Source organism: Olea europaea, chromosome 7 (assembly GCF_002742605.1).
Source record: "Olea europaea var. sylvestris chromosome 7, O_europaea_v1, whole genome shotgun sequence".
Lineage (NCBI taxonomy): Eukaryota > Viridiplantae > Streptophyta > Magnoliopsida > Lamiales > Oleaceae > Olea > Olea europaea.
The window spans coordinates 18,523,951-18,545,080 of NC_036243.1; the positions used below are offsets into that span (position 1 = coordinate 18,523,951).

Genomic DNA, 21,130 nt, shown 5'->3' on the forward strand with positions numbered 1-21,130 from the left:
TTATAATATACATCCAAATCTATTGACTTTTATTTGCTCTTCTCCTTTTCTTTCTTTTCATAAAAATATGATCATTTTGGAGAGTCTATCGGAGTTTTTAAAAATTCATAATTGAGAGATGAAAACTCTTACGAAACTTAAAGAGATAGAGAGATGCTACTCAAACAAGGATCATGGACAGCCTCTGATCGATTGAGTAGCATTAGTGAAAGAGATAAGAGGTGCTTGCTTTTGTGAGGGAAATGTAGTGATTTTCTTGTCTTATTTTACATTTTTCTAAATAAAAAAAGTTCATTTTATATTTAATTTTCGTAATTATTTGCCAATTTTTATGATAATCAGATAAATAAAAATGATATTTACTTGCGTATGGCCGCTTCTCATCAGTCGTCATCCACCTGTCACAATCATATCCCGATGAAAGTTGAAACTCATTCATAGCTAACCACGGAAATCCCTTCACAAAATCCAAGGCACCACCAGTGTGAATTACCCAAAAAACTGGGGCACAAATGTGATTTCATTAGGGCAAAACAACCCCATACCATACTTCGGCAGATGGCACTTTTGATTGTTCAACCAGATCTATCGTACATGACAGTCAATAATTACTGGAAAAAATCCAAATTTTTGCCATAAAAACTTAAAAAGCTGCAATTTTTTATTTTCTTTTTTAAGAAAAACTACCTTTCACTGTCAGCCCCCTAGAAAAATTCGCATTTAATTTTTAGCCAACAAGACAACCAAAAGATTTTATCCTTTTTTGGGTTTCTCTCAAGAGTCTCGTCTTTAATTTTGTTTTCAAGAAAAAATGTTTCATTTTCTTGGGATTTTATTTTTCCAGTAGAAAGAGAGAAGGAAAGTGCAAAGATGTGGGGATTTGGGGGAAGACATTACTGGGGAAGAAACGAGAGGGGGAAAGTGGAAGGAATAGTGGTGGTGTTTGCTTGGATGTCAAGTCAGGACAAGCACTTGAAGAATTATGTCGATCTGTACTCCTCTCTTGGCTGGAATTCCCTAGTTTGCCACTCCCAATTCCTGAATTCGTAAGCCCAATTTCATCTTTTTTCTAGATTTAGGATTCTGGTTCAAATTTTTAGCTTGCTGGCGGTATGTTTTCTGGTATCTGAGTTGACCTATATGGGTGAGGGATCTTGTGGATATCCTCTTACATCAATTTAAATTGTAGGTTTGGAGCTGAGCAATGGATAAGTTAGTTGGGCTTGATAAGGTTCATGAATTAGAATGTTTTGAATTATGGATATAAATAGGAAATGATTTTTAAATAGTATTTTATTAATGTGTTGAATATTTTTTGCTCTTTGCTCTTGTGGATATGATTTTTTGAAAAGTGATTTTTTAAAAGGAATATGTGGTTAAAAAAAGGTAGGAAAAGTTAGGGGGAACTGTGAAAAATTAAATTTTTTTCTTTATTACGTAGTTGAAAATGAGTGTGAAGAACAGTTATGTTCAAAAAATCATTTCCACACAAACACTGGTGTAATTTTGTAATGTAGATGAGATGTTCTAACTTGAATATGCAGAATAATTGAGATCAAGTAGATGTTCTACCCTATGTATTGTTCTTAGATTGCATTTTGACAGGTTTAGTTTGATAAATTTGTTCTTGTAACTTTAGGAGGGCAGAGGAAAAGTGAAATGGATGCTTTTGTTTGCAGAAACTATTGGATATACAGGATGCTTTTTCAAATGAATAAAATTGTATTTCATTTTTAAGGACAAACTATCCTTTACGTATTCGTTTTTCTCTAACAAATTTCTTAAGTTCAAATAATGGAAATCTGGCCTCCTCCTCCTCCTCCTTTAAATTCTCCATGGAGCTATATCATGATTGATGCTATCAAGATTAACTTTTTCTACCTTGCTGTAGGAATTGACTAACAGACATCATCTCTTAGTGGAATTGGTAAACATTAACATTGGATGTTAGGTCTTTGCATGTGTTAAGTAGATCACAGAAAGTAAACTGAGATGGGCTGAAATGCTCTCCATATTATCTATCGTTCTAGGATGATGCTACTTCAAAAATTGTCTCCCATGTTTCTGTTACTGGAACACTGGAGAGAATAGAAAACTAGTTCAATTAATCCAGACTAATTTGCTGAATATATTGTCAAGGGAACCCTTTTCCCACATGGAAATTCAAACCTCATCTACAGGATGAAACCTTTAATATCAAAGTTTTATTTACACAATCTACAATAGATTGTTAATGAAATTGCTTCATAGAGAATTTGGTATCAAGACGTAATCTTCTTGCTATTGGATTCATATTCTTATTATGTTGATCCTCATATTCTCTATTTGAAGGCCTATATTGATATCTAAGGTATCGACAGCCTACAATCCCTAGTAAATCTAAAGGAAATTTTAGCATTAGATTGAGAAGGAAATTTTTTGTCTGCTAAATTAAGTGACACGTGAAACTACAGTCAGAATTGCTTTTTAACTCGAGGGATATTTAGAAAAACAAACAATTTACCCAAAGCATATATCATTTCATTTGTTTCTCAATTTTATGGGTTATGCTTGCAGATTCTTTCCTGATAAAGCTGCATCATTTGCACAAGAAATTGTCGGTGATCTTGTTCAGGTCAGTCATGAAATGAATCTACCTTATCTAGATTCTAGCTCTTGTAAAAAGTTTCACATCCGTGTTCACTATGTCTATTCAAAAGCTCTTTGGAAAACAACCCATGTATCTGCTACACATCTTTTAGGCTATAACTCTCCTAAGATTGAAATCGGAGATCTGTTTAAAAGATAAAGAGCGTTTCGAAGAAACAATGAGAAACTGACATCTATAATTTTATCTTGTGTGGGTTGACTTAATCTTGGAGCAGCTTCTTTAATACAAAGTAAAATAACATTGTTTTAGAGTCTGTTATTGTCATCATCTCTCTATCTTCTTCCCAAAAGAAAAGAAAGTGAAAGACCAAAGGCTTATTAGTTTATCGGATTTAAAAAAAATTTGGTTTAACAATTATTTTAGTTATTCTCACACCCGTGTTGATTTTATTTTCTTACGAAGGAGCTAAAAATCAGGCCATGCCCCATAGTTTTTGCATCTTTTTCTGGTGGTCCGAAGGCTTGCATGTATAAGGTTCTTCAGGTAGATATCATTCAGAGCAAGATGTTAAATTAAGTATTTTTCGTTTTAAATTCTGAGTACAGTTCAATCCTGTTTCTTTTGGTTGCAGATAATTGAGGGCAAGTGTGAAGAGCAAGCTAATGTGGTATGCTCTAATTTTTCACGAATCATCTTAATATCATGCTATTTTGGTTATCCTACAGATTTGGCGCTTCTGTACCATAATTTATTTATTCTGTTCAGCCACTTCCGGAACACTTTGGACAAAAGATCTGTAGTTTAGGATCAGGCCCTGTATTTGCATGCCTCAGATCTGGCTGTTTATTGTGGGCTAGAATAGCTGGATTGCATATCTTATCTAATTGGTACCAATGAGAACATATCTTTCTAATGACTTCAGAAAATTTCTCACAACATCCCATTACTACTCCTACCCTATCTCGCCTTTCTTCACTCTCTCTCTCTTCTTCATCTTTCTTCAGAAAATCCACCTCTTCTAAGATGGACTATCTTTGTGAGATATCCTACTTGGATGAATCTAATACCAACTAGATGAGATGTGCAATCCAGTTATTTTAGCCCACAACAAACAGCTAGATCTGACGCATAAAAATACATGGCCTGACTCTTCGGATTGCAAGTCTCCTTGGTGGATCTTTTAGTCCGCAACACAATTTCTGATGCTAAGGATTCTCAAAAGAGGCAATAGCAGAGCATACTTTTGTTACTGTTCAAATTGCTGTGACTGTTAAAACTAATATTAGTACTCCGGATTCCAGTGAGAAACAGAGAGAAATTAGAAACTCATAATCTAAAGGAACTCAAATATTTATTTTCTGAAATGTTTCGATGATCCCCAAGAAAGGAGGAGAGTCCCCTTTTATAGGAGGAGAGTCTCCTTCAATAGTACAATAATTTTAACAACCGGACAAATATGACACATGACTGGAGTACACAACATTTATCACATGCAAGATACGGGTACAATTATTATACAAGTGGACACACAACTGTTGACTGAAGGAGATTCTACTTTAATAAAGCAAATAGTACTTTATTAATTATTTTACAAAATGACAGATGACTTATACAAAACGATAAAATGCTTTGATCTGAGACGATCTTTTGCAAATTATGGAGTGCCTAGATTTGCTGCTATGGCTGGTTCATCCGAGTCTTCACAGTTTGATGGTAATCCTAGTGTTTTCCACCACGGTAAATTTTCTTCTCTCCATTTCCTTTTCTTCTTCAAGCCGTCGTTCAAGTTTCTCAAGATTGTCAGGTCAAGAGGATCAAAAGATTGAGACCATGGATATTGGGAATCTTGAAGTTGGGACATTGTCAGTTCTGGTTGGCTTGAGCTTATTCCTTCTTTATAACATTGCCTTTCAAAAAGAATGAGGATGTCAATCCAACAAAAGCGAGTCACACGGGGATGAGTCCTTGAACATTTGGAGCTTGCCATAAAAGAATTGGCTTAATTACAGTCAGAAGGACTCATAGAACCCACTACATCACAGTGGGCGTGTCAAGCATTTTATGTCAACAAAAGAAGCAAATCAGAGGAAGTTAAGACTTGTCATTGACTATAAGCCACCGAATCATTTTCTTGCAATGATAAGTTTCCTCTCCCCGATAGAAAAATCATGTTTGCAAACCTGGCAAAAGCAAAGATTTTTTCAAAATTTGATCTAAAGGCGGGTTTCTGGCAATTAGGGATCAAACTAGAAGAAAGGCACAAAACAACATTCTGTGTACCTAATCAACATTTTCAGTGGACGGTTATGCCTTTTGGGCTGAAAACGACATCTTCATTATTTTAGAAGGCAATGGTTAAAATTTTTCAGCCACTACTAAAAACAGCATTGATTTATATTGATGATGTATTATTATTCTCTGAAAATAAAGATATCCATGAGTTGCTACTCCAAAGGTTCACAAAAATTGTCACAGAACATGGGACATGCTATCACTGAAAAAGATGATCATTGCAGTATCTGAAATTGATTTTCTCGGGATGCATATAAAAAATGGCAGCTATTCACTCCAACCACACATTGCTGAAGAGCTCCTCAAATTTCCCGATGAGAATTTAACAAAACAACAGGTCCAACAATTTCGTGGTGTAGTAAACTACATGACAGACTTTTTCATACAATTGGCTACTGTTATACGACCTTTACAGGAGATGCTCAAGAAAAGCCCTCCACAATGGTCACCCGGACAAACTCAAGCCATCAAAAGAATCAAACAAGAAGTCCATAACCTTCCGGCACTAAAAATTCCCACTGATAGAAAAAGATTTCTACAAACAGATGCAAGTGATTTATATTGGGGAGCAGTGTTTTTAGAAGAAAAAGAGGGCGAAAGAAGAATTTGTGGCTACAAGAGTGGTATGCTCAAAGAATCTGAGAAGCATTACCATTCAACATTCAAGGAGATTCTTGGAGTAAAACGGGGAATAGAAAAGTTTCAATTCCATCTTATTGGTCATAAATTTCTGGTAGAAATAGACATGAAGGCATTTCCTCAAATGCTCAATTTCAAAAAGAACCAAATTCCAAATTCACAACTTTTACGATGAGCAGAATGGTTTTCCAATTTTGACTTTGAAGTTAAACACATCAAAGGCAAACATAATCTTTTACCTGATTTACTGTCCCAAACAAAACCTCCTATTCAATCACAAATTCCTACCATCTGCATGATGAATCCATTCTCGGACCCATCTTCACAAAATCCTCCTATTCAAAACTTCCCTCCTAAACTTCAAACTCTCATTAGAAATCAAACCATCCATTTAAGATCGAAGGAACTCATGCTGAAATATCAATTCATTGTTATTTGACAAAATGGGATCCACCTTCTTAGTGGACTTAGCTTTCATCCAGAATATCCATTTTTAAACCTCTTTTATTTTAATCCAGGACAAATTGAAGAAAAGTTTTCGAAAGAACTTGTGTTTTTTATGGTATCTTCTTGAGACATATTAAGTTGCAATCTGTTTTAATGCTGATATCATAGTTTCATGGCTTTCAGAAAAACCTTCACAATTTTGGAAGAATTACCCTGAATTCATTTCTTATTCAAACAATGAAGTTATAAGATTTTTTGAATGGTTTTATCCTCTCTCACATTGGAGAGAAAAGTTTCGAAATTTTTATCTAAAATCCAAAGGTCTTAGAACTTCATCTGTTAATGTTCATGTAATCCTAGTATTCCAAAGACAGGGTTATTTTACTGAATCAGGATACTATCAACATCTCTCTCATATCTGAGAATATGCGGTCTAGCCATTCAATCTCCGCAAAGAATGGGAAAGATACCCTCAAGAGTTTAGATTATTTCAAAGAAAAATGACAGAAATAAATCAAACAATTCCTTCAGAGATTTGGCCAAAAATTGAAGATGATGCTCCATGGGAAATTCTTCCAATGGACCATGCTCAAAGAATCCAACAGGACATTCATGCTCATATGGAAAGCTTGAGCCAAATTCACAATTGGTATCCAATTATTCCCCTCGAGGATTATCATTTTAATAATTGTTGGAACCAATTATATCTTGGATGACTAACACAGAGTTTGGGATAGATAGCTAAGTACTCAAAGATACTCCTGAAGGGCACCAACTCAGAGAGAGACTTTGGAAAATGTTAAATGAAAATGTTCTTTATATGACTCTTCACACGGGGTGAGAAAATCCGCATCTTACAAGAAAAAGAAAGCTAGCTAGAATCAATGTTACAAGAAGGAATGAGCTCAAGCCAGCCAGAACTGAAATGTCCCAACTTCAAGATTCCTAAGATTCATGGTCTCAATCTTTTGATCTTCTTGATCCTGACAATTTTGAGAAACTTGAAAGATAGCTTGAAGAAGAAAAGGAAATGGAGAGAAAAGAAAATATGCCGAAATGGAAAACACTAGAATTACCATCAGACTCTGAAGATTTGGATGAACCAGCCATAGCAACAAATCTAGGCACTTCATAATTTGCAAAAGATCATCTCAGATCAAAGTATTTTATCGTTTTATATAAGTCATCTGTTGTTTTGCAAAATAATTGATAAAGCACTGTTTGCTTTATTAAAGTAGGATCTACTTCAGTCAAAAGTTGTGTGTCCACTTGTATAATAATTGTACTCGTATCTTGCATGTGTTAAATGTTATGTACTCAAGTCATGTGTCATGTTTGTCTGGTTGTTAAAATTATTGTACTATTGAAGGAGACCGTCCTCCCATAAAAGGGGGCTCTCCTCCTTTGTTGGGGATTATCGAAACATTTCAGAAAATAAATCCTTGAGTTCCTTTAGATCACGAGTTTCTAATTTCTCTCTGTTTCTCACTGGAATCCGGAGTACTAATATTAGTTTAACAGTCATGTTAAACCAGCAATTTGAGCAGTAATAAAAGTATGCTTTGCTCCTCTCTTGAGGATCCTTAACATCAGAAATTGTGCTGTAGACTAAACAATCCACCAGAGAAATTTGCAATCCTAAGAGTCAGGCCCTGTATTTATATGCCTCAGATTTGGCAGTTTGTTGTGGGTTAGAATAGTTGGATTGCATATCTTATCTAGTTGGTATAAATTTCATAAAGAAAATAGCTCACATTAGATATCTACATTCTTGTTTTACAAGAAATGAATTTTCATTTGTATTATCTTAATGAAAGAACCTTTTTAAAAGGATTGGCTAATCCGATGGTCTCTTCCGGTGAAGGATGACTACCGACTAGTTAGAGATTGTGTTGCTGGCTACATCTTTGATTCCAGTCCAGTAGATTTTACAAGTGACTTGGGTACTCGTTTTGTTCTTCACCCAAGTGTTCTCAAAATGTCCCGCCCTCCACTCCTGGCATCATGGCTTGCAAATGGCATCTCTTCCAGTCTGGATGCACTCTTTCTTAGCAGATTTGAATCACAGCGTGCTGAGTATTGGCAGACTCTTTACTCTACTGTTGTAAGTATCCACCAGATGTAACTTAGGGTTGCTTCTCTGTCCTTATACTCGATCATTTACAGTGACTGTTACTGATATCAGAGCATGGGGGCACCATATGTCATTTTTTGCTCAGAAGACGATGATCTTGCTCCAGTTCAGGTTATTTGCAATTTTGTGCATAGGCTTGAAGACCTTGGTGCTGATGTTAAATTGGTGAAATGGATTAATTCATCTCATGTAGGTATGCTTCTCTACACGTCAGAATTTTTGTGTCTTTATCATGCTAGGCCCAAACTTTTTCCCTTCGGTTTTAATGTGTTAAGTTTCACAAGTATCAAAAGATAATTTTTTTGAGAGATGCTTGATGTCAGACATTCGTAACCCTTGAATAACGTAGCAACTGGAAGCCTGAAACTAAGAACTTCATCTGCTTTTACTCGCTTTAGATTTTCCCTTGTGGAGATCGTGTTTCTGACAACGTAGACTGAAAGGAGCTGCAAAATTAAATGTGATCAATTAAAAAGATCATTCCCTGCATGGGATAGAACAGCTTGCTGAAAGGCCTCATTCTGGAGATGTGGTACTCAATTACTCTAATTTTAACCTGCCATTGAAGGAACCAAGGCCTCAAAGAACTCAGATTGCTGGCTTAATCCACCTAATTTTCACCAGAAAACCAAAATTTTCCTGCACTCCTAGGAAGTCTATTGTTTTCACTCCCAATACCCAATTCATTGGGTCGTCAAATTTGAGTAATTAAACACCATAAAAATATTTAAACATTATCAATATTATTTAGGCGCTATGTATGGGACAGCAGTCATTAGCATAAGATGTAGTGGCAATAGCGGTCAGAATTCTGTATCACCAAATGCTTGCATCGAAGTACGGCCTTAAGACCTTATCCTTTTGCTCTAGTAATGAATGCGGCCGATGGTGTAGTTTTAATAGATTAGACTAGGATGTTTATAAAGCATAATTTAAGACTTTGCAGGAGTACTTTGGAACCTAGAGGTTTTTAGCTTAAGTAGAACTAAGATGGACTACTTGGAACGTCCTTTTGGTAATGATAGGGACAGGCATAATAGTGGTGTCTATATAGAGGATTGTTCTGTCCTGAAGAGTGATTTTCTTATGCATTTAGGTTTGATTATTATCGAAGAATGACAACTTGAAGGAGGATGTATTGCGTAAAATTAGATTGGGTTGGATGAAATGAAGAAGTATTGCATGGAATATGTGATAAGAAAATCTATGTGAGCTTAAAATCGCTTTTACCTAACAATTATTGGGCTAGTTATTGTTTATGATACTGAATGTTGGGTAATAGAAAAATAAAATATCCACAATGGAAATGATGATGTTAAAATATATGGTTGGGTGACCATAGAAATTGATTAAGAAATGATGACTTAAGTCGGCAGGGCATGTTTGGCGTAGACCAAAGAAGCTTTTATTTGTAAGAGTGATGCGATTTCAATTGACCAGGTCAAAAGAGAGAGTTTGGGATATGTCTTGCATAGACCTAAATAAGCTTTGTTCACAAGAACAGTTTAGCGAAATAGCGAAAAAGCTTAAAATTGAGTGCAAAGACAATGTTGCCAAAAAAAAAAAAAAAAAAAAAAAAAAAAAAAAAAAAAAAAAAAAAAAAAAAAAAAACACCATAAAAATAAAAAAAGAGCTAATCATTCACAGCAATGTAATGACACTGCCTGTCACGTAAATGCATAGCCATGTCAATGCAAGAAATCTGGTATTTTTTTTTTTGTTATATATTTTCTTTATAATATTTATTTATTTTCTGAATTGAATGTGATGACAAATCAAAGGATTTTGATGCTTAATTTGAACAAAAAAAAATCCAGGAGGACCTTTTTGCTAGGAAAGTAGAAGGTTGAGGGCCCAAATGCCAAAAGAATTGTCGAAGACAATATTTAAATGATATCACACCTGGATAACATGGGGTTGGACTCATGGGATTTGATATCTGCCCACCTACAGGTGGACTTGTACCTGTAGGTATGGAGAGGAAACCGACCTGGTTTGGATTAAGCATTGTGTATCCTACAAAAAACTACTTAAAAGCCATTATGGAAGTCTATCCTCACTGCTAGAATTTTTCTAGCAGTACTCTGATAGTTTAAGGAAGAAAGGCAAAAAACTAACCCCTAAGGTGTCAGATATTGGCGGTCTGCATCTCGCACTTGTGGATCAACAACAAAACCTCGCACGATAAGTTGCGGTTACCTTCCAATATTTTTCTATTGTAGTTTTTTGGTTTTTATTGATAACTAGTCCGCTGTAACATAATGGCTTTTCTTATGTTGTTAACCATTTGTTTTAAATGTATTCTTGATAGGATGCTTCTCACGTGTCGCATTAAACAGGTCATTTTCGACAATTCCCTGTTGAATACAAGGCTGCTGTGACTGAACTACTTGTAAAAGCATCTGCAATTTATTCCCAAAGAATACGGCAGCTTGAAGGGGAGAAGATGGGCTTGGAAGGCACACATTATGAGATATCTGAACCATTTGGTAATCTGAAAAAAGCAGCGGCAGGGTCAAATCACAGCTTCCAGATTATTCCACGCGACTTGAATGACCATTTTCTTGTACCCAGTTCTATAGAGTATTATGAGGATAGAGGCGGTGGTTCTGTGCAGGATGAACATAAAGATCGTTATGTACATCTATCGAGCCCACCAAAAATCAGTGCCCATGGAGTTCTTGGTCAATTCCTCTTCGATGAATGTGTCCCAAAGAATGTCGAAGACTGGGATCTAAAATCTTCTTTCTCCTCGAGAAGGGCACCATGTGTCTCTGGGCGAAGACATTCTCCCTTCAATCTGAAATGCATTCGCCGCTCAAGATTATAATGGTTCAGCTGATTATCAACTTGTATAGCTTGCTTATGGGCTTAGGCAGCCATGCAGGGACGTCTGCAATGTTTGGACACACTGCTTGGCATTCTCTACAGAATCTTGGGCAACAAAATAATTGAGATGACAATAAGAAGCTGCACGAGAAATTCTCCATCTGCTGTTTGTTAAAACAATAACAACACTCAGATCTTTTCTTTTAATGGAAATTGCCAAATGTACAGCTATATTGGCAACTCTGTAACATAAGATCGTATAGAATAATATTTACTGTATTAGAAATGGAAATTTAAGTGTAGCTTCCCTCTATTGTTGCTCCTTTTCCTTAACACGAACACAAAGTAGAGCTTGAAAAGAGAGTATGCAATGGAGTTAATTTATGAGGAAATTTCATGATGGATATTTAAAATGGAAGTCTAGAAAGTATTGATGCGGATTTCTTTTCATGCCGAGATTCCTATAGTGCAGTGTGCGCACGCACATATACATATACACACACATATAGGATGGATATTGGCTTAGAGACCCTTGCGGTCTATAATGTTAAGTCTCTTTTATTCTGGAGGTATTTTCAAAAATGTCTAATTTTATGGGTGTTAATTGAAAAATGTCAACTTTTTAAATTTAGCACTAAACTGTCTATTATGCCCTTAAAAAGCAATTTATTTATTTTTTCAATTTGTTGCGAATTTCGAGAAGAACTTCCATGAGAAGATACATTAAAATGATGTTATCGACATTTCAAATGTCATTCTCGATATTTAAATCTCATTTATATTTCAAAAGTACACATGTCAAATCAAAATATTAAATGTTCTCGACAATTCAAACGTTGTTCTCGACATTTTAAATATCTAGAATGACATTTCATTTCGAACTTAACATTTCTCTACACTTGAAATGTAATTCTTGACGTTTCTGTGTCAATGAGAAAATTATCATTAATTGTGATTTGACATGTGCACTTTTGAAATAAATATGGTAGGTAATGTGTCAAAAATTTATTGGCTTAATAAAATTTTTGCAAAAATGTTCATTTTTTGTCTTTGTGTGGAATCATAAATTGTTCACAGAGGTATTTTGGTCCAAAATATTTCAAAATGGATATTTTTGCAAGGATTTGTGAAAGTGGACATTTTTGCAAATAGACATGTGAAAGTGGACATTTCATGTAATTTCCTCTTTATTCAGAGCTTGTTTGACGGTTAAGTAAATTTAACCAATGCTCACACTAAAGTTTAAACTTGGTTACTATTTGCCCACTCATCTTTTACGGGCTACTGAATGCTTACTCATCTTTCCATATAGTTACTCATTCATCACTCGTCTTTTCAAATAATTGGACGACTTTTGCGGCAACTTTTCGATAACTTCCGACCACTAAAAATGTCGAATTTTGATATCGTTGGAAAGACAACGATGTCCTCTTCAATTACCATCCAAAATCTTCCTATAACTCCAAGGGATTCGGTCGAAAAAATGCCTTAAAAATCGCCCAAAAATTCGGAAAATCTGCCCAGATTTTCAGATTTTTTGGGCGACTTTTAAGATAATTTTTCGACAACTTCCGACCATCAAAACTGTTGAATTTTGATGCCGTTGAAAAGCTCACAATGTCCTCTTCAATTACCACCCAAAATTTCCCCATAACTCCAAAAGATTCGATCGGAATAAACTCACAAAGTCACAATCTAGAACTCTGTCTCGATTTTCGCCTTTTCGGGATGCTGATTTTGTGGGTTTATTCCGATAGAATCCTTTGGAGTTGTGGAGAAATTTTGGGTGTTAATTGAAGAGGACATTGTGGACTTTTCAACAGTATCAAAATCCTGCAGTTTTGGTGGTCGGAAATTGTTTTAAAAGTCGCCCAAAAAACTTGAAAATCTGGACATATTTTCAGATTTTTTGGGCGACTTTTAAGGCAATTTTCCGATTGAATCCTTTGGAGTTATAGGGAGATTTTGGGTGGTAATTGAAGAGGATATCGTGAGCTTTCCAACGGTATCAAAATTCGACATTCTTGGTGGTCGGAAGTTATCGAAAAGTTGTCGTAAAAGTCGCCCAATTATTTGAAGAAACGAGTGGTGGATGAGTAATTATATGGAGAGATGAGTGAGCATTCAGTAACTCGTGAAAGATGAGTGAGCAAGTAGTAACCAAGTTTAAAATTCAGTGAGCATTGGTTAAATTAACTCTTTGACGGTTCTTTTCAGTGTTTATAAATTACGAATCGTGAAGTTTAATAATATGTAAGTAAAAAGTATACTCGATCAATTTAGATTATAATTTAAATTTTGCCAAACATTGTTGGGTCGAGAGTTCCATTCCCTTTTCTTAAAGGCGAAAGAGACAAGAAGTCATCATCATCTAAGGCCATTTCGTACGAACCTCGGCATTTCGTCAAGTTGCAGCAAGTAGGGTACATCTAACTTCCTTAAAAGTATCAAACTTGTGATAATTTCATATTTTATTTTAAGACTCGTGCAGCTCGTGCCACATAAAAAATTACATCAGTTCATTAAGAACTGAATTGAGAGGGCCAATGGTTGACAAACCCAGATTTCATCATGAAGGATACTGTATTGGTGACAGGTGCTTCCGGCTACTTAGGCGGTAGGCTCTGCCATGCCCTCGTCGATCAAGGCTACCACGTTAAGGCTTTTGTCCGCAAGACCAGTAACATATCCTCCTTACCTCCGCTCACTGACGGTGGCGAAACTCTTGAGCTGGCTTATGGAGATGTTACCGATTATAAGACCCTGTTGGAAGCTTGCAATGGTTGCCAGTTAATCTTCCATGCTGCTGCCCTCGTCGAGCCCTGGCTTCCTGACCCCTCGAAATTCTTCTCAGTAATCCATCTTTAGAATTGCATAAATAAAATTAAGCCCTGATTTGATTAGATTTATTCAAAGTTGAGTTTTTATTGGTTTGTGGTTGATAATTACAGGTTAATGTGGGAGGATTGAAGAATGTTATACAGGCATGTAAAGAGACAAAATCAATTCAGAAGATTATTTATACATCGTCGTTTTTCGCTTTGGGATCCACTGATGGGTATATTGCAGATGAAACTCAGGTATAATCATAGTCTGTTTAAAATTTAATTTATATCTCGATTAGTTGACTTTTGTTCCTCCATTTTTTTCTTTTCTATTTGGGTTTGTTCAGATTTTTGGTGTTGCATAGGTGCACCCTGGTAAACATTTCTGTACGGAGTACGAAAGATCGAAGGCCATGGCTGACAAAATTGCTTTGGAAGCTGCATCTGAGGGTTTGCCAATAGTGCTGATTTACCCAGGAGTTATATATGGTCCTGGCAAAGTGACGAATGGAAATTTTGTATCGCAAATGGTAAATTTCTAGAATGATTAGTTGATCTGGATTGATAGCTCTAACTGATCAAAATGTGGTCTGCAGAGTTCAATTACTGTTTATGAAGGAGTAGGTTTAGAGTAATGGCTTCCATCTTCAAAGGTCAACGTCGTTTAGAGGAGTAACTAGAGCCGTTATGTCGGTTAATATTTTCATATTTAACGGACGTGGGATTTTACCCTCAACATTAGTAGTGTAATTATCAGTTGGACGTTTTACTAACTATATTCTTGAATTCATACTTTAATTATACAAAATGATTTCTATAGTTGGTTTGGGCATGATCTCATTTAAATAACTACAAAATCTTTGATATAATGCATTGATGTATCTCGTTTCCCGTATGCATCTACTTGTTCTTCTGCTTATATGTTGATGTGAATGTTGGTTAAACTTTAATGGGGACTAATAGAATGTAATGGGACTTCATGATCATCCCTGGTATGCATCTACTTCATATTTCATCGAAGTCTATGAATTGACCGTGTGTATCTTCTTTCTATCAGCTCGTAGAACGCTTTAATGGGCGATTACCTGGATATGTGGGAAATGGAGATGACAAGTGCTCTTTCTGTCACATCGATGATGTAGTTCAGGGACACATTGCTGCAGTGCACAAAGGTCGACCAGGTGAAAGGTATCTTCTCACAGGAGAAAATATGTCATTCAGAGATGTTTTTGATTTAGCCGCTAGCATCACTAAGACGGCAAAACCTCGGTTCACCATCCCACTGTGTATGGTTGAGATGTATGGACGTCTATCTGTTATCGGTGCCCGAATAACTGGAAAGCTTCCTATAGTCAGTCCCCCGGTATGTACTACAGCAATTTCTGTCAAGAAACTGGTTTTTACTACCACTACCAAATTTTGATACTCTCTGCATTTGAAATTCTTTGATCTAGTAAAATTTTGATTATATCTACAATGCAATAACTAATGGTTATATCATCTCTAAAAGACTCTCTATCTTAAAAAGTTAAAATAGAAACTCTTGGAGCCCATTTTTAAGTATTGACTTTCTAAAATAGAGAGTATTTTGTGTTTAAAGAGTCTCTTGGAGATGTTCTAAAAGCTTGAGGTTATCTATCTTTTGTCGCTTATAAAGATTGCTTTACTGCTTTCATTAGTTCTCTTGCTACTGTGCAATGAATCTCAGAGGAAGACTTTAACATATACTCAATAAACGATAGAGGCTATTTCAAACCTTGAGATCAGTGATGATTCTGATACCCTTTTTTTTTGGCTTGCTTTACACTTGGTAGAACGAGAAATCTTCATGTTACTTGTGTAATACATATTCAATCATTTGGACTCCTGTAGCGTTCGTGTAAATACTTTTGCCACATATATCTTTATGAAATATAGGAAACTTGAGGCTGATATAAAGGTTGGAACTACTTTAGTTTCCACACTATATTCTATCATTATGGGAATAGGTTGTTAACATGTCCATTGGCGTTACTCCTGGAACAAATTGAACATACGATCTAGTGTTACTTCTACGAGAATTTGACCATCAATTTTTAAATCTTAATTCTAGCATTTTATGTATGTACGATTTTCATGATCCTCAGCTCTCTAAAAATATTAAGATTGTAGTAAATGATGTCACGTTTATGATTTGTTTTCTGGCTTCTATGCTTTCCATTTAGGCCATAGCTTTGGCATCTTTTGATCTATTTCAGCTCTGTTGAACAGACTGTTGATGTTCTGAGACATCAGTGGGCTTACAGTTGTGAGAAGGCCAAGGCAGAGCTGGGTTATAACCCGAGAAGCTTCAAGGATGGTCTAACAGAAATGCTTCCCTGGTTAAAGAATTTGGGTTTGATTAAATATTAGGATGCTGATCTGAATTTTGCATTGCTGGTTTAAAGTTGATAAGTAAATTGTGATCCTTGTATATTCTCTTTTAACATTCTATATTATGCGGCTTACTGTTCCATCTCAACGTATCATTAATCTTTACATGATGCACCATACTTACGGTCTCAAAGAGGCATCTCTGCGTAGAATCGGAATTCTAATTCTTCCTCTCTGATGAATATGATGGATAAATGGACAATAGACATCAACAAAGACAGATTTAATTTCAAATAAGTAATTATTTTCCGTCAGTGAGAAGTGTATAGATTGGATCTATGATTGTAGTGCTACTTTGTTGGATAATCCCATTGATTGTGGGATTTGTTTCTCTAATCAACATTTTGCTTTTCTTGTAACCTATTCCTTATATAAATAGATGCTGAAATATACTTCACACTTCCAACTTAGCATAAATTTTCGTAATTAGCTTGGCAGAATTGAAAGTGAGTTTGAAGTTTTTGATTGATACAAAGGGCCTAAAAATGCACCAATAATCATTTTAACTTTCACAATATCTTTTTATTGGTAACTGAACTTTAAAACGTTTCTAATTAGCCACTGAATTTATCAAACCCTCTAGGTTTAGTCATCCATTTTATAGAAACATTGTAAAAGTATAATGATCAATGAAAGATATTGTGAAAGTTAATAAATAGCCCCTATTTGATGCCACTACTTGTTAAAATCAATGTTTTAAATATATTTTGTGAACGTATGGTTAAAACTGAGTAGGTAGAATAAAGAGTTTTGAAATAATGGTTGTCAAGTGGGGATTTAATCTCATTAAAGATATTGAACTAAGCCCATGTATCACGCAGTGACAATACTCATCTCCCCATTCAGCATGACAAGGTTGATAATAGCTAGGCATGTGGCCTATTTTACCAAAGAGTGCAGTAATTATATGATCGTATGCAGGTATTCTCCTAACATCCTAATTATAGTGTGCGTGTGTGCCAATTGTTTGAGCTTGCCGACCTAAGAATGTGGGGAAGGATACCTTGAGGTGTAGAATCTCGGGAGCCAAACCCACAGTTCGTGAAAGTTGGTATTAGAGTGGGATTGCTCGAATGTGCATGTTGGTTGTGAGAGATCAACAATGCACATTCTTGCAGAGAAAAGATTTTAGGGACGGATCATGTCGGCAAGTTGGTGTAACACGATGAGGGAAGATGTGGGAGAAGATGAATGAAAAGGGTAGGTATTGCGCGAATGTGCCTATGAGCCTTGCAAGGAGTTTCGTAGAGTGCACATTTGCATGGCACAGTGGTGAAGATTGCGTATTTGCTTCGACGGGTGTTGAGGCATTGTAGCTAAAGGTAGTCCATTCGATGGACTAATGTTTATGGTGGCATATGGTGAAGGTTGGTGTCAAATGTGGTATGTACAAGTTACTGTAGGTTGATGTGCGAGGGAGCACTCTGTGAATACTCATCCATATGGAGATGGTGTCGTTGTTCTTCTTCCAATGAGAGGGATGATTGTTGATGCGAAGCTTAGTTCCCTCTACGAGGGAGTAAGTGAATTTGAATGGGGAGAATCTCACGTAGTGAGAATGCTTATCTACCCATTCGGCATGACAAGGTTGCCAACAACTAAATGTGTGTCCTATTTTACCAAAGAGTACACTAATGATATATTTTTCTATCATTCCATTTATACTGTGCGTGTGCCAGTTCCTCTCGCTTGTTGACCTAAGAATGAGGGGAAGTGAGGTGTGGAACCTTGGGAGCCAAACATGTTGTCCGTGAAACCATGTTTGGTTTAAATGAAAAAATTGATAAAAATCTAAATCAAAATCAATAATTAATTTTAATTACACATTTTTTGGAATTTACAACTTTTACCAATTTTTTCAACTTTTATTAAAATCCACTAAAAATATACTTTTTAACACAATCAAACAATGGTTAAATTTCTCATTGGCAATTATTTAAAGCCCATTTTAAATATCTCCTTCAACATAACCTTTAATATATGAAAATTACTAAATTGTTAAATTCATGATTTCACATATTTTAAATTTCTTATTTGGTGGTCATTTGATACATGAGTCAATAAAAAATTAGCACATTAATATATCAAATAACCGTCTATAATGTGTGTACATCAAATAATAATCTATCATATGTATGTCACGTAAGATGACTTTCCTGATGAATGATTACAAATAACATTACTCATTTTTAAAACCCATTAAGTGTTATTTCATATTCCTAAATGTTAGCTTATGCCTATTAAAAAGGCATTTTTTTTTTTTTTTTTTGTCAATTCAAAAGTGGCATTGCAACGGTCAAAATTGCCTCCAAGAGTATATTTTAACATGCTAAAGGAGAAGTGAAGATTTAGTCTTCCCCCAACCCTCTCCAACTCTCTTTAAATCTACAGAATCGAAAGGACAAAGGCAGAAATGGTGATGTCCAAAGTGAAATATGAGGTCTTACGCGAGCAAAGATTGGAAGAGAACAAGAAAAGACTTGAGGAACTCAATCTCTCTCAGCTCTCTATAGCCCTCAAAAACTCCTCTTCTCCGAAACCCTCACCGGTATCTCTCTTTCGTGCACTTTTACGAGTTCTATTTATTTTTCGTTATTTGGCAATGACGTTTGTATTTTGTTTATTAAATTGAAAACCCATTTATTTGCTTCGTATATCTCAAAGATGAAGAAGTCGAAACCTCGGACACCCAGAACAGAAATTGTTCCTGTAAGAAGATCAGAAAGGTTTTCCAACAAATCGGCCCCGCATTATAAAGAAGTACCGTGACTCTCCTTTTAGTCTTTTTGTTTGATTTCAAAAAAGCCCACCTTTAAATCAGTAAATTTTGTAACTCTGCCAGGTTACTTTTTATGACCGTGTGCAAATTCCTAGAAGGTAAAATCGTTGCAAATTGTTTTTAATTTAAGTTTTCAATAGTGCAATTATTGTGTGGAACATTGTTCTTTATTGGTGTAATGCATTTGTAGAGTTACCAATCGGACTCGGGACCTCTCGAACCGGGTATATGCAACAGATGAAGATAGGGAATGTGCTATGAAGAAAGCAGAGGAGCTTGAGTCAAGCCTGGTGTCTGATTATCCATCCTTTGTGAAGTCAATGCTTCCCTCCCATGTCACTGGTGGTTTTTGGCTGGTGAGCATCAGTAGATTACTTTACTCTGTTTTCGTAGTGAACATTTTCAAATATATTCCCTTTAGATTAGGTTGCAGTAATGCTTAGGCCTTACCTTTAAATCATATCGAAATTGGCATACGATACGTTCACAAGAATGATTTTGGTACATTTTTTGAATCACATATGATTTAAGTAAAAATAGTAACCATAATTATCCACATGACTGAGAAATATTGTAGGGTCTTTCATCAGATTTCTGCAAGAGAAAACTTCCAAGAAATGATGGAGTGGTTACACTGATAGATGAACAGGGAGAAGAGTGGCCAGTGATCTACTTGGCTCGAAAATCAGGACTTAGTGGTGGGTGGAAAAAATTTTCTGTCGATCATGACCTTGTGGATGGGGATGCACTTGTTTTCCAGTTAATTCGACCAACAGTACTTAAGGTGACTTGTTCAGCAATTGCTTAAGATGATATATTTACTTACTCAATGGAGACATCTTCCAAGATTATGCAACTCTTTACTCTCTTGTTTTATTGCGTTTTTCTACGTTAGGTGTTCATTATCAGGGTGAAGGGTTCTGAAGAGAGTGCAGATGTTAAAAAGAAATGATTGAGGTAAACTGCAATAAAACTTGTATGCATATTTATTTGTAGCTGTCTGTCATAACAATCTTTCTTTTTTACATTTTACAGGCAGAAAAATGTATTTGTAACTTTTGTTCATCCGTTAGGAAGACAGACCGATCTAGCTAGGTTTAGTTGCAAACAATAGAACAATGAAGTTGATGTGTGATATTTAGTGGGAAATGTAATCAATCACTCTTATTATTTTAGAATTTTATAACTCTTCCAGTCCTAGTTGTGAAGAAACAAATGTTGAAAATAAGGGTGATGCTTGGGGAAGTAGAATAATCCTGAAAATAATAGTGCAAAACATAGTGGTGTTAAGAGGGGTGAGTTGCAGGCGCGAGCCGAGCAGCAAATTTCTTGTGCAACTGCTAGTCATCTCACATGAGTAGGTTTGCAGATTCACTGGCTTATGTGCGGGCAGTTCATGTGATGATCTCATTATTTTCAAAATACATTTTTTTTTTACTATTTTTTTTGCAATAACACATTCTTTAATAAAATAACATGCAAACTCAAAAGTTTTCCTTATTTTTTAAGGGGCTCAAACAGTTGCTACCCTCTGGTTGTGCTGCTTTCTTGACCAAAAGATAGGAGAGCACCCCTTCTCAATTTTCAATATAATTCAAGCACTTTTCATATTAAGCCAATTTACCCAATAGTCAATCGGAATCAATGGTAAGCATGCATTAATTTTTCTAAAAACCAAACGAAAATCGGAAGGAGAAGGATTCAAATCACCATCGAGTCACACTTCAGTAAAGAGATCCAACTCATGCTCGACTCACCAACAGGCGACCGCAACGAATGGCTAGCCGAGATCAAGCAGAGTGGCTCGACACAGATTGTCCCATTTTCCACCCACGACGTAAAAATTAACTTTTTGACTTTGTGGGACTTGAATATACCGTAATGATGGCCAGGTTGTCTGTCTACAGCTGGAACATTAGCTGGACCCAGGAACATAGAATATGCAATTAGACTCACTTCACCACCAGATGCACATTGTCTTCCTCCTCTATACATCCACCCCACCGTTAAATAGGTCATCACATGCGATGCTGAATAGAAAAATAAATAGATATTATTAAGGAGACGTTCCTCCTATCAAGGAATTTGACGAGTTCATTTAATTTAGATTTATTAAAAGTCTTATAAAATCAATTTACACACGTCCAATTAAATGTTTTAATAGATCTTGACCATTAAATTAA

General features: G+C 35.7%; 3 protein-coding genes across 5 annotated transcripts; all 3 read left to right on the plus strand.

Annotated features, from left to right (window-relative positions):
• Positions 1–405: 405 nt before the first annotated feature.
• Positions 406–11,366, plus strand: LOC111397264. 2 transcript variants are annotated; one of them, XM_023024094.1, is made up of 7 exons: positions 406–1,046; positions 2,557–2,614; positions 3,053–3,133; positions 3,222–3,257; positions 7,800–8,072; positions 8,154–8,295; positions 10,442–11,366. In XM_023024094.1, the coding sequence occupies exons 1-7, from the start codon at positions 871–873 to the stop codon at positions 10,930–10,932; spliced, it is 1,257 nt and encodes a 418-aa protein (XP_022879862.1). In that variant the 5' UTR covers positions 406–870; the 3' UTR covers positions 10,933–11,366. The 2 variants fall into 2 exon arrangements, with proteins under 2 accessions (XP_022879862.1, XP_022879863.1); XM_023024095.1 differs by having other exon boundaries at positions 408–1,046; positions 7,833–8,072.
• A 2,100-nt stretch (positions 11,367–13,466) lies between these two features.
• On the plus strand, positions 13,467–16,282 carry LOC111397266 (putative dihydroflavonol 4-reductase). Of its 2 annotated transcripts, none has more exons than XM_023024097.1 (5): positions 13,467–13,784; positions 13,883–14,011; positions 14,122–14,286; positions 14,814–15,119; positions 15,994–16,278. In XM_023024097.1, the coding sequence occupies exons 1-5, from the start codon at positions 13,503–13,505 to the stop codon at positions 16,000–16,002; spliced, it is 891 nt and encodes a 296-aa protein (XP_022879865.1). In that variant the 5' UTR covers positions 13,467–13,502; the 3' UTR covers positions 16,003–16,278. The 2 variants fall into 2 exon arrangements, with proteins under 2 accessions (XP_022879865.1, XP_022879864.1); XM_023024096.1 differs by having other exon boundaries at positions 13,469–13,784; positions 16,007–16,282.
• A 2,216-nt stretch (positions 16,283–18,498) lies between these two features.
• Positions 18,499–20,388, plus strand: LOC111397267 (B3 domain-containing protein At5g42700-like). Its single transcript, XM_023024098.1, has 7 exons — positions 18,499–18,716; positions 18,833–18,928; positions 19,011–19,045; positions 19,138–19,303; positions 19,525–19,731; positions 19,843–19,904; positions 19,983–20,388. The coding sequence occupies exons 1-6, from the start codon at positions 18,582–18,584 to the stop codon at positions 19,897–19,899; spliced, it is 696 nt and encodes a 231-aa protein (XP_022879866.1). The 5' UTR covers positions 18,499–18,581; the 3' UTR covers positions 19,900–19,904; positions 19,983–20,388.
• Positions 20,389–21,130: the final 742 nt, after the last annotated feature.